The sequence below is a fragment of the Mixophyes fleayi genome, chromosome 2 (assembly GCF_038048845.1).
Source record: "Mixophyes fleayi isolate aMixFle1 chromosome 2, aMixFle1.hap1, whole genome shotgun sequence".
Classification (NCBI taxonomy): domain Eukaryota; kingdom Metazoa; phylum Chordata; class Amphibia; order Anura; family Limnodynastidae; genus Mixophyes; species Mixophyes fleayi.
In genome coordinates, this window is record NC_134403.1 from 2,085,228 (window position 1) to 2,098,975 (window position 13,748).

General features: G+C 47.8%; 1 protein-coding gene across 1 annotated transcript in view; it reads left to right on the plus strand.

Annotated features, from left to right (window-relative positions):
* Positions 1-13,171, plus strand: part of PGM2L1 (phosphoglucomutase 2 like 1) — a 23,041-nt gene extending 9,870 nt beyond the window's left edge. The window contains exons 7-14 of the mRNA XM_075199703.1: positions 400-589; positions 1,806-1,903; positions 2,833-3,010; positions 6,897-6,990; positions 7,179-7,308; positions 7,680-7,869; positions 8,335-8,468; positions 8,543-13,171. Coding sequence (XP_075055804.1) covers positions 400-589; positions 1,806-1,903; positions 2,833-3,010; positions 6,897-6,990; positions 7,179-7,308; positions 7,680-7,869; positions 8,335-8,468; positions 8,543-8,645 — 1,117 coding nt within the window. The 3' untranslated portion in view covers positions 8,646-13,171. The remainder of the gene's footprint in view (positions 1-399; positions 590-1,805; positions 1,904-2,832; positions 3,011-6,896; positions 6,991-7,178; positions 7,309-7,679; positions 7,870-8,334; positions 8,469-8,542) is intronic.
* The last annotated feature ends 577 nt before the right edge of the window (positions 13,172-13,748 follow it).

Below are 13,748 nucleotides of genomic sequence, written 5' to 3' on the forward strand. Positions count from 1 at the left end.
GTGTCTTCACACAAAGCCTTTGTACACTTGACCATAAACCCCATTTACCTCCAACTAGTAGAACCAACATTAGGGTCCCCCCGGTGTGGGAGCTACGTATCTCCTGGTATAAGTTCCTGGACATGTTGGATGGGACCTTGGCTGAGTCCTTTCCTCTATAACCTCATATACTTCTCTCACTGTAAACAGACAACTACCAGTCTAGGATATTGGAGTAATTAGAGGTGTATAGAAAATATGGAAAAACCCATCTTGTGTGAAGATCATGACGTTGTTTTCCCTGCCTGATGTTTTCTGAGTGTCCGTGATAGCGCCCGTGTGTACCGATTATGGCGGGTCGGTTATTGAACCTCTTACATGTTCCTTGTGATTGATCTTTCTGTTCGGTCTCATTTCCAGGGAACTGAACCAGAAGACCTCACTGAAGTTTGTTCACACGTCCTTTCATGGTGTAGGGCACGACTACGTACAATCTGCTTTCAAAGTGTTTGGATTTAACCCACCAATCCCAGTCCCTGAACAGAAAGACCCAGACCACAACTTTTCAACTGTGAAATGTCCAAACCCCGAGGAAGGAGAGTGTGTGCTGGTAAGTGGGAACCTCTCTCCTGAACTCCTCCAAATTACAGAGGGTCTGTCTGATGGACCTGTTACCTAAACATTAGACAAACACATACAGATAGTACTGTGCAAAAGTATTAGGCATCTGTGAAAAAAATGCCTCAAAGTAAGAATGTCTTCACATTTAGAAGTGTTAATAGTTTATTTTTAACAATTAACAAAATACAAAGTGAGTGAAGAGAAATCTGAATCGGATCAATATTTGTTGTGACCACCATGTACCCCGAAATTTGCAGCAATGCATCACTTCTAGGTACACTTGCACACAGTTTTTGAAGGAACTGGGCAGGGAGGTTGGAGAACTAACCACAGATCTTCTGTGGATGTAGCTTGTTCATATCCTTCTGTCTCTTCATGTAATCCCAGACTGACTCTGTGCTTAGATCAGGGCTCTGTGGGGACCATATCATCACTTCCAGGACTCCTTGTTCATCTTTATGCTGAAGATAGTTCTTAATGACATTGGCTGTATATTTGGGGTCGTTGTCCTGCTGCAGAATAAATTTGGAGCCAATCAGACGCCTCCCTGATGGTATTACATGATGGATAAATACCTGCCTGTATATATCAGCATTGAGGTCACCATTAATCCTGACCAAATCCCCAACTCCTTTTGCTGAAATTCAGCCTCAACATCCAATGACCCTCCACCATGCTTCACTGTTGCCTGCAGACTTGTTATTGTACTATTGATGCATTGCTGCAGATTTCGGGGAACATGGTGGTCACACCAAATATTGATCTGATTTAGATTTCTCTTTATTCACTTTGCATTTTGTTAATTGATAGAAATAAACTATTAACACTTCTATTTTTGAAAGCATTCTGACTTAGCAGCATCTTTCCACACAGTACTGTATATGTTACATTTGTTGTATGTTCCAGCTGTATAGTTTCTTCTATAGTTACCTTTCCACACGTGTCCTATGCTCTGTGGTGAACGTTTGTCTTCATCAGAGACGTCCAGAGCGAGAGACTGGTTCTGGGTGTCCACAGGAGAGAACACGGACTTCAGATGTCCAGTGATTGTGGAAGATGGAGATAGTGTTACTGATCAGCAATTAGAGGAGTCTGCCTCCTATATTAGATAGAATCTTGCTGTGACCTGTTATTGGGGATCCTGTATTATCACACAGATTGTGATACAGTACAGAGGTGACTGTAATGTCCTCTGCTTGTCCTAGGAGCTGTCGCTCAGACTGGCGGAAAAAGAGGGTGCTAGAGTGGTGCTGGCCACAGACCCAGATGCTGACAGGCTAGCCGTGGCCGAAATACAAGACACGTAAGTAGCTTCCATTTCTGTTCCCCCATGAGGTGAGCGGCAGAAAGACTATATTGTTCTGTTCCATGGACTGATGTTTAATGTCCTTATCTGGTCACCTCAGTGGAAGTCCTCATGGGTATTCTTCCACCCAGAACAGTATTTTTGGTGACACCATCCTCTCAATGGTCTTGGCCACCAAGACAACATTGTCAGTCTGAACCACTTGCAGTGCCTGGCTGTCACCTGCCTCGGCTGAGTTCTCTTCAGGCCCAGATGGTCACCTACCAGCGGGTCTGCATGGAGCTTCCTGTGCTGCCCCTACCCCAGTAGGCCCAGGGACCTCCTCCAGGTCTGTCTGGACCTGAATGGGATAAAGCTCATGTGAGTTCTCCTCTCTGGTATTAGAGACCAGATCCATCTCCTCTGATGTTAGGAATTCCTGTCTAAGGACCCAGCAGATTCTGATTCCTCGTCCACTTTTCTTTTCCTCTTGGCAAACGTCACCTTTTGCCCCCCCAATAATAGATGTCCCGTTCTCCCGCCTGGCTAAACGTACCGAAGGCGATATCCTTGTCCGTGCATTGTGAAGCCTTTCATCCGGCCTCCTGCTGCGGGGCTTCATTCCTATCAGTCTCACATAAGAGGATTTATTAATCTCAGAGCTCTCCTGTCTTATATATTCCAAGATGTAAAGGGGTGAGTACTCTGTATAGCTCCTGTTATTCCCCTGTGCAGGTGTAAGCAAGCCCAGACGTTTCCCTCCTTTAATTTTTACTTTTTCTGACATAATGGGGGTGATTCCATTGGAATCTATGTACCGCCAGACATCCCTGCAGTGTCCGGCTGCACACATTAGCGCCTGTTACACGAGTGGAGATGTGTTCTGTGTCGGGATGTTTATTGCCCGTTTGTGTCTGTGATGGGGGTATAATTGTGTTGTCTTGCAGCGGCCGCTGGAAGGTGTTTACTGGTAACGAGCTGGCGGCCCTCCTGGGGTGGTGGATGTTCTTTTGCTGGAAGAAATCGGGAGTGAAATGTGATGTGCAGGACGTTTACATGCTGGCCACCGCGGTCTCCTCCACCATCCTGCGGGCGATCGCCAGCAGGGAAGGCTTCCAGCTGGAGGTAGGTCACAGCGCACCTAATACTGGTTCTATCCCTGGTAATAATATGAGGGCGCTGCTTGTAATCTGCACGTTTTGGAAGCTCATCAGATCTGAACATATTTAGCTACAGGCACCAGACTTCTAGTGATTGTTGGAGAAATCTCCAGGAGACCGTCAGAGCCCACGGCTGTCTGGGCCTGGTTCATTAAGGCACACGTAATTAATGTGCAACTAGAAGCGGATGTGAAGATACGTCTGGTGATGAGTAGGGGTCTACTCTGCTCTACCAGACACTGCAGGGTACGTCCAGTACGTATGTGGAATATCTGATCCCAGCAGAACGCACAGGAAAGAACTATTCTATTAATGTCACCTGTTAATGATGTATTCATAAAACACCAAAACATTTATCTCCATTTTCCCCCATGAAATACGTTTATTTGGATGTTGTGAATATCTACTGTACATAAAATATATGTTTACAGTTACACATGTTCTACACGTGGCGACAGCGCTACCACTCGGCACTCACACCAGACCTGTAGCTGGTGATAAATCTCGTACCTTTAAGATGCCCAGAGCTTGAATCAGACACTGCTGTGTGCACTGGAGCTCGGCACGGCCTTACTGTACACTGACTGTACACTGACTGTACACTGACTGTACACTGACTGTACACTGACTGTACACTGACTGTACACTGACTGTACACTGACTGCGTGCAGACTGCCCTGACTGTACACTGACTGTACACTGACTGTACACTGACTGCGTGCGGACTGCCCTGACTGTACACTGACTGTACACTGACTGTACACTGACTGTACACTGACTGTACACTGACTGTACACTGACTGCGTGCAGACTGCCCTGACTGTACACTGACTGTACACTGACTGCACACTGACTGCACACTGACTGCACACTGACTGTACACTGACTGCGCGCGGACTGCCCTGACTGTACACTGACTGCGCGCGGACTGCCCTGACTGTACACTGACTGTACACTGACTGTACACTGACTGTACACTGACTGCGCGCGGACTGCCCTGACTGTACACTGACTGTACACTGACTGTACACTGACTGTACACTGACTGTACACTGACTGCGTGCAGACTGCCCTGACTGTACACTGACTGTACACTGACTGCACACTGACTGCACACTGACTGCACACTGACTGTACACTGACTGCGCGCGGACTGCCCTGACTGTACACTGACTGCGCGCGGACTGCCCTGACTGTACACTGACTGTACACTGACTGTACACTGACTGTACACTGACTGTACACTGACTGTACACTGACTGTACACTGACTGCGTGCGGACTGCCCTGACTGTACACTGACTGTACACTGACTGTACACTGACTGTACACTGACTGCGTGCGGACTGCCCTGACTGTACACTGACTGTACACTGACTGTACACTGACTGTACACTGACTGTACACTGACTGTACACTGACTGCGCGCGGACTGCCCTGACTGTACACTGACTGCTCGGTGACTGTACACTGACTGTACACTGACTGCGTGCAGACTGCCCTGACTGTACACTGACTGTACACTGACTGTACACTGACTGCGTGCAGACTGCCCTGACTGTACACTGACTGTACACTGACTGTACACTGACTGCGTGCAGACTGCCCTGACTGTACACTGACTGTACACTGACTGTACACTGACTGCGTGCAGACTGCCCTGACTGTACACTGACTGTACACTGACTGTACACTGACTGCGTGCGGACTGCCCTGACTGTACACTGACTGCACACTGACTGTACACTGACTGCGTGCAGACTGCCCGGACTGTACACTGACTGTACACTGACTGTACACTGACTGTACACTGACTGCGTGCAGACTGCCCGGACTGTACACTGACTGTACACTGACTGCACGGTGACTGCCCTGACTGTACACTGACTGCACGGTGACTGCCCGGACTGTACACTGACTGCTCGGTGACTGCCCGGACTGTACACTGACTGTACACTGACTGCACGGTGACTGCCCGGACTGTACACTGACTGCTCGGTGACTGCCCTGACTGTACACTGACTGTACACTGACTGCACGGTGACTGCCCTGACTGTACACTGACTGCTCGGTGACTGCCCTGACTGTACACTGACTGCACACTGACTGTACACTGACTGCACGGTGACTGCCCGGACTGTACACTGACTGCTCGGTGACTGCCCGGACTGTACACTGACTGTACACTGACTGCGTGCAGACTGCCCTGACTGTACACTGACTGTACACTGACTACACTGACTGCGCGCGGACTGCCCTGACTGTACACTGACTGTACACTGACTGTACACTGACTGTACACTGACTGCGCGCGGACTGCCCTGACTGTACACTGACTGCGCGCGGACTGCCCTGACTGTACACTGACTGCGCGCGGACTGCCCTGACTGTACACTGACTGCGCGCGGACTGCCCTGACTGTACACTGACTGCGCGCGGACTGCCCTGACTGTACACTGACTGCGCGCGGACTGCCCTGACTGTACACTGACTGCGCGCGGACTGCCCTGACTGTACACTGACTGCGCGCGGACTGCCCTGACTGTACACTGACTGCGCGCGGACTGCCCTGACTGTACACTGACTGCGCGCGGACTGCCCTGACTGTACACTGACTGCGCGCGGACTGCCCTGACTGTACACTGACTGCGCGCGGACTGCCCTGACTGTACACTGACTGCGCGCGGACTGCCCTGACTGTACACTGACTGCGCGCGGACTGCCCTGACTGTACACTGACTGCGCGCGGACTGCCCTGACTGTACACTGACTGCGCGCGGACTGCCCTGACTGTACACTGACTGCGCGCGGACTGCCCTGACTGTACACTGACTGCGCGCGGACTGCCCTGACTGTACACTGACTGCGCGCGGACTGCCCTGACTGTACACTGACTGCGCGCGGACTGCCCTGACTGTACACTGACTGCGCGCGGACTGCCCTGACTGTACACTGACTGCGCGCGGACTGCCCTGACTGTACACTGACTGCGCGCGGACTGCCCTGACTGTACACTGACTGCGCGCGGACTGCCCTGACTGTACACTGACTGCGCGCGGACTGCCCTGACTGTACACTGACTGCGCGCGGACTGCCCTGACTGTACACTGACCGCGCGCGGACTGCCCTGACTGCACGGTGACCGCGCGCGGACTGCCCTGACTGCACGGTGACCGCGCGCGGACTGCCCTGACTGCACGGTGACCGCGCGCGGACTGCCCTGACTGTACACTGACTGCGTGCGGACTGCCCTGACTGCACGGTGACCGCGCGCGGACTGCCCTGACTGTACACTGACCGCGCGCGGACTGCCCTGACTGTACACTGACTGCGTGCGGACTGCCCTGACTGTACACTGACTGCCCTGACTGTACACTGACCGCGAGCGGACTGCCCTGACTGTACACTGACTGCGTGCGGACTGCCCTGACTGCACGGTGACCGCGCGCGGACTGCCCTGACTGTACACTGACCGCGCGCGGACTGCCCTGACTGTACACTGACTGCGTGCGGACTGCCCTGACTGTACACTGACTGCCCTGACTGTACACTGACCGCGAGCGGACTGCCCTGACTGTACACTGACCGCGCGTGATGACACTATATCCTGCAGCAGATTATAATGCCCACCCTCAGGGTAGGGGCAGCCAGGACTGCAAGTGCCCCATTGCAGGGTATAATGACAGCGAGGGATGGGCACTCTCTCCAGCTCTCTATTGCTGTTGGCAGTAATAATACCCCAGCAGGGGCAGGCGTTAATATGTTGTAAGGTGAACGGAGGAGTGATTACATCAGGGTCTGCTGGTCCTTTATTGGCTGACAGAGGATTAGACGCTTCCTCTTCTCTTACAGGAAACTCTGCCGGGATTTAAATGGATCGGAAACAGGGTGAAGATTCTGCTGGATAAAGGAAAAACTGTCCTGTTTGCGTTTGAGGAATCTATAGGTCAGTGGCCGGGGTGGTGTTGGTGTAATCTGCTATTGGAAAGAGGGAAATGTCCTGAAACTACCAAATTACTGGATGAATAAACCAATAATTAACATCCAGTAAAGAAAGTAGTTTCATATCATTAAACGTTCTCAGCTGATGTTACTGAGATGGATTATATAAAACACTGATCTTGTGCCGACCAGGCTACATGTGCCGTACGGCCGTGCTGGACAAGGATGGGGTCAGCGCAGCTGTGGTGGTTGCAGAGATGGCAGCGTATCTGGACAGCACCAATATGACCCTGGAGCAGCAGCTCATCCACATATACGAGACGTGAGTAGATTAAACTGTGTCCTATCCCAAGGGTATCATAACACAGGCTCCTTCTCTGCAGTATAACTATATGCTACAGGTTTACTACTTCCCGGAGGTCAACTAAGGTATCCGCCACTTGGTGCCTCGTGCCTCAGTTTCTGGCTGATCTCTCCTGCATGTAAATGTTAGATATGTTCTGGAGGGCACGAGGTACAAGCTTCTGAGGGGGGGTGCGAGGTAGCTGGAAGGCCTCAGCCCCCATCAGGACATCTCTGGTAGTTTAGTTTTATTTCCTGATACATCCAGACATAATGATACTTGGGACAGAGGGATCCAGAGCGTGTTCTCCGTGTGTCCTCTAAGCGTGTTTTATTGTCGCCATCTTTCAGATACGGTTATCACATTTCAAAAACCTCCTATTTCCTGTGCTACGAGCCCATCACCATCAAGAGGATATTCGAACGGCTGCGTAACTATAACGCCCCAAAGCAGTACCCAGAGTCGTGTGGGGCGTACGGGGTCCTCTATGTGCGAGACATCCCGATGGGCTACGACAGCAGCCAGCAGAACAAGAGGAGCGTAAGAGCGTCCCTTACACACGCTATATAAACCGTGTAATCATCTACATGACACACGCTATCATATATGTAAATGTTACTCCTGTACGTCTCCTTCCAGGTAGACTACAGACGTGTTATTTCACCTGCACTCAGCGGGGGCAGCTGTTTTGTGGTCTCAACCAGTTCTGCTGAACAATTCTCCTGAATTGTTTCAGCCCACAAGACAGCCGCCACCACTGTATGTAGATGCCACATACTCTTCAGGAACATCCATCAGTACAGTGGTAATTAGTTATGTATTGCAGCGTAATATAATGCTGAATGACAATGGACAAGATAATTTAGACTAGATATAGATGTCGTTCTCTGGACAGTGTAATAATCCCGTGTGTTACACATCATGTATGTCGGTGTGATCTCAGTCCAGGTAGGTCACGTTCCCTCCAGGCCGTGCTACTCTCACCAGCTCAACCATCTCTTCCAGTTACTTCCTGTGAGTAAGAACAGCCAGATGATCACGTTCACGTTCCAGAACGGCTGCGTGGCCACCTTGAGAGCCAGCGGGACCGAACCAAAGATCAAATACTACGCGGAGATGTGCGGGAGACCGGGAAAGAGGTGAGCGCAGCCCCTAAGGCCCCTGCCCTGCGGCCCGCTGTGTGGGCATTAATCCGTGTCTTACATCTCTCCAGCGACCGATCCTTCCTAGAGGAAGAGTTGAAGAAAGTTATTCAGGTGCTGGTGGAGGAGTTTCTGGAACCCAGCAAGAACGGGCTGATCTGGAGAGCTCTGTAAGGACTCCACCTCCGAACTGCTGGTGGAGCGTTAACGAGACAATCAGCTTCTGGGCGTTTCCACGACGTGAACGCGGATTACACCGCTGCGAGGTGTATTGTGGGATTCCGCAGTAAATGGACAATCGTCAAACTGATCACTGCAGAGTTCTTACACTTCTGAAAGGGATATCTTAATCCGTATCCGCCTGATGTTTGTATCTTGTTTGTCTGCTTTTGACCAAATAAGTTTGTGAGTGGCTGACCGGTTCCTCTGTGTTGTCTGCTGGTCCCGCTGATCTGTCTTATAGCGGACCCTCGGCTACACACAGCGAGGGCCGACATTACACCCATCAGTACATTAGACCAGGTGCCTCGGCGATGCCGCTAGGTCCTGCTGTGTTCATAGGCTCCTCCCACAAAGTAACTGCATTGTGCCGGGGCGACAGCTGTGATGAGCAAAATAAGTTCAAAACTTGAGTTACAAACATTTCTTCTAAGATGTTTTTTTGTTTATTTTTGATGTTTGTGTTAATTTATTATTTTGTATACTATTTACTTGTGTTTGTTGTAAGTGGTGATCCGCTAGATGTAGTGATCTGGATGCAGTGTGAGTATTATGTTGTTGTCATTATTTTAGTAATGCTGCTCTGAGATTCTTGCTCAGTACAACTTCTCTCTTATGCTGATTCTCTGCTGATGGCAGATATCGGAGGGGACAGCGGACGACCCTCGCGTTAGTCCGTCTGTCTCCTGAGACACGTACCAGTGCTCTAATGACACTTCCCAGGTCAGGTGAAGGATGTCAGACACACTTTTCTATACCAGTTATATAAATGTACTATTGTGCTTGTGGCATTAATCTTGTTAAACAACCTGTGGACAATCCTTACGTTCTCTAATTTATTCTGGTAAGTGTCACTTGGTTTGTGAATAGGGGTAAAAGGCTGTTTCAGGGCCTGCTGATCACTAAGCGTTGTCCACCACCCCTGGTTATAGCCAGAGAGGATCATCTCTGTAATCCTCTTCCATGTAAGGTGTTAAGAGCGCCATCTTGTGACCACGTGTGAGTATAGCAGTTTTGCATGCTGGCTGTCTCATTATAAACCTCCATTAAAAACTTTTGCTATAAAATGTAAAACTCACCTTTTTGATTTATCATTCGATCCATATACAATATGAGTTGGTGAAATTGCTGCAAACACTGGTTCTGACCTAGATGTTACCTGTATGTTTAACCCCTTTTAGGATATAGGTTGTAGAGCCATAGTCCTTTCTATGTTATGGTTAACGGCTAACTAAAAATGTAGTTTAAGCTGGAGACAGAATAGGGAGGTGACTTCCCTGTGTCCCATCAGTGCAGCGATTCTGCGTTTTCTCCGATGCATCTAATTGTTGCGAGCTGGATATGTGCAATTAGTGGGAGAGGAACCTGGACAACCTTGTGTCTTCCAGCAGGAGGAGGCCTCCTGTCTGTGACTGTTGGATGTATTAATAGACTTATTTTACTTATTTTATTCACTTAATTTCACCTAAAGTGGTATTTTTATTTTTGGATGAAATTAGCATGTAAAGAAACCCGCTATTTACATTACGTCAGACCTGCTCAGACATTGTTTTATGAGAGGATAAGTTTGCTTTTCTTTTCATTGCTGTATATAGCCGCTGACAGTATGTAGTGGTCAGTACGCTGTATGTCCAGCCTCGGGCTTTCTAGCAGAATTATTAGAAAGTCTTGTAACAAACTGTTTTATTTTGTAATTTAGATGTGTGAGTAGACAATTGAGGGTCTATGTATTTAGACAACCTGATGCGAGTGATGTTTTTTTTTTATTTTGTTCCCACTTCCCACCTGTGTCTGTCTCCCTCTGCAGAGACTATGACTCTCTATGTATCTCTCTCTCCTTTTGTTTCTCTGGGCGAGATTCAGTTCGGTGCGGGTGCCGCATTGTCTCTGGAACAGTCTGCGGAGACCAATCTGTTTTCATTGATATCTCTGCACAGAATAATCAGCCTCCCCCGTCATATGAATATTGATACGTATAGGGCCCAGAGATGTGCATAGTTTTGCTTTGATAGATGAGCTGTTTGTACGTAGTTGTGATGACGAGCTGTAATGTCAGTATTGAGTTAATGTTTGTTGAATGTGCACCTGGTTCTATTCTCAGAGCTGGGACCAGTTCTGTGGAGTTTTGGGATCGGGTGAATCCCAAATAAGTAAGCGCCAGAATAAAAAAAAACAAACAAAAAAAAAAAAACCTTGATTTAAAACTTAAAATAACTATAAATTTGAACATATAACATTTCTTTCTTCGTACTTCTCTGCACTTTATATGTGTTGTATGTAGACTCCAGCCCTTACATCCGTGATCTCACGTCTGAATCCCGCACCTCTTTGCACACAGCATTACTGAGGGTGTCTAATGTTCCTATTTATATATAACAATCAGACATAATACAAGTCTCCAGCCTTTGTCAAGATCCGATATCTGTTGTGTTTCTGTCCTTACCTAGAACACAATGTACATGAAACCTATATGTTACATAGTGGAGCTAGACTCAGCTTTGTTACAATGCTCCGCACGGCTCTGCTCTCTGCCAGAAGTACCCTGTGCTGCTTGATGTGTTTAGATTTAAACTTGTTGCACTGATCTGCAGTCCGAGGCTGCCTGTATTTGCACTACTGTATGTGATTCTCAATGCACTTCTTCTTGTTGTCTGTCCCTCTGTGAGTTCTATATATTGTTTTCTAGAAGTCGGAGCCCCGTGTCTGGGCTGTAATTGAATGATTGTGTTTTATTTGACTTCTTAAGGCTGCTGTTGAGTAGCGGATGCTGTTACTCAGTGCCTTGCAATACAGTTTTATCATGATGGTGGTTTAAACTCTGTCTCCAGTTGTTCTGTCACTGGTACATAGAACTGTCTTATAAAGCATCTTTCAGCTGTTGTCTTTCCCTGTCCCAATAGCTGCCCTTTGTGTATTGGTTTTTGGGTGTTCGTACCACTAGGATACCATGACTGCTTACTACATGTACAATATCCAGCTCTCTGGGGCTGCATTCATTTCCATGGCAATGTACATAGCATGTGTGGTATGATTAATCACCAGCAGAGGGCAGACTGTCAGATGACGATGTCCCATTGCTGCTGGGTAGATTTTCTAAAGCATTAGGAGCGACAAAGGCTCCGGCACTTAGGTAGAAATGCCAGACAATGATTGGATGTGCGGATCTCATCCTGTTGTTCTGGTCCCAGCATCCGATTCCTCTTTATTGTGGCTTTTGTGCATTATCGACAGAGTCCACCAGAGGGCGTCAGTCCCTGTAAGTAACTACGTGGACTGCAGAGTACCCCCCACACCACAGATGTACTAGTGTGAGTGTGGGATGTTGTGACAACCAGTCTAATTTATTGCTTAATAATATCACATCTGCTGACAATGAAAACTCATCCGTTGAGGTGAACGCGATATACAGGCTTATAAAATACGCACAATAGCACAATCTACGCCCAGGCAGAGGATTCCTGCCCTGGGCTTTTGTATGTTTAATGTTTGGGGTTGACAGAGCTAAATGTAGGTTCCTGGACCAGTGGTTTCAGAAGAATTCCTCTATTTTCCAGGTTCCTATTTATAGGGTCTAAAAAGACTTTGTAAGACGCAGATGCTGCTATCGTTATTTGTATAGTGCTTCCTGTAGATCATTTCTTAGTGTCGTCCCATTTACTTCCATGGGATCAGAATCGCGTACCCCCTGTTCTCTTCCTGTGGCCCTCGGGTCCTGGGGAACTACAATGCTTGGCCTGTTGGGACTTGGACCTGGAGAGTCACGAGTGGCCTTCCTGTGCCCCAGATTGAGGGAGACAACAAGTGAGGGTATTAAGGACTGTTACCGGAAGTAATCACACTAAGGGGTAACACACTTTCTAGGCTTCAGTAAAAGCTATAAGATATAATAAGCTGTATCCTGATTATCGGGGTCGTCTTGTCATGGTAGAGGTATTAAACTCTGCTACTCTGGTAGATCTGAGGGTTTGCTCCTGCCGCACCTGTTCTCATTTCTATCATTAACCAGTGAGACGGTGAAAGCAACGAGCGATGAGACAGCGGATGTGTGGAATATGACATTATTGGGGGCATTTTTGTAACTCGTAGCAACCAATCGGGTTTTTTTTTCTTCTATGTAGTTTTGAAAACGGAAGCAAACCTCTGATTGGTTGATGTTCAGCACCTTCTTTGCATAGTTACCTGTACACCAGTCTTTATTAATGTCCCCCAATATGTACTGGACAAGTCCCAGTCTATCTGTATACAGGAGAACCACAAACTTGGCACATCCTATATCTCCAGCTATATTATCACACCCTACGTCCTGAGCTGGATGTGAAGGATTATATAAGATCTGTTACAGAAACATGTTCCCTTATATTCTGTTTACCTCACAATGATAATGCTGCGTTTATTATTTTCTAAGTTGTAAGCAGCTGTTTCTTTTATTGTAGCGATATTGTGATACTGGTGTTACAATAAACCTTGGTTATGTTATTTCAGTCTTTTGTGTTGTGTTTTCATTTCATTTTCTCTTTTGCTGCTTTTGTAGAAGAATAAAAACAGAATTGTAAGTTTTAGTTTTTAGCATATTTGAATTTTACGGTGTGTGGAAAACATATTACTGCAGGTCTGTTCCCCTCACCACCTATCTCCAGATGGCCCCTCCTTACACTGTAACTGCCCTCTCCCCATGGTCTCTGTGTGTTAACCTGCCGGGTGTATGGCTGGGTACACTATACAGAATGTCTCCCAATTCGATATCATTAACGATTTTACCAACAATTAAAAAACAAATAAAGTCCAGATCAGCAGCCGATTCTTGTGTACACACTATTGAAGTTTTACCAGATCTACCTTCAGATCTGTGCTCTTCAAAGATGGGGATTCTGTAAGCACTGATCTATGGACACTGCCCGGCCTGAGTACATACACACTGCAGAGTTGGAAAGACATCACTCCATCATTGAACAAGATTTTAAGTTCAGTTTAAAATCACACAATACAATGAGCTTTGGAACGATAATCTTTCATCATTGGAGAGTACTCACTAATGCGATATGGGTCGAGCGGTCGATT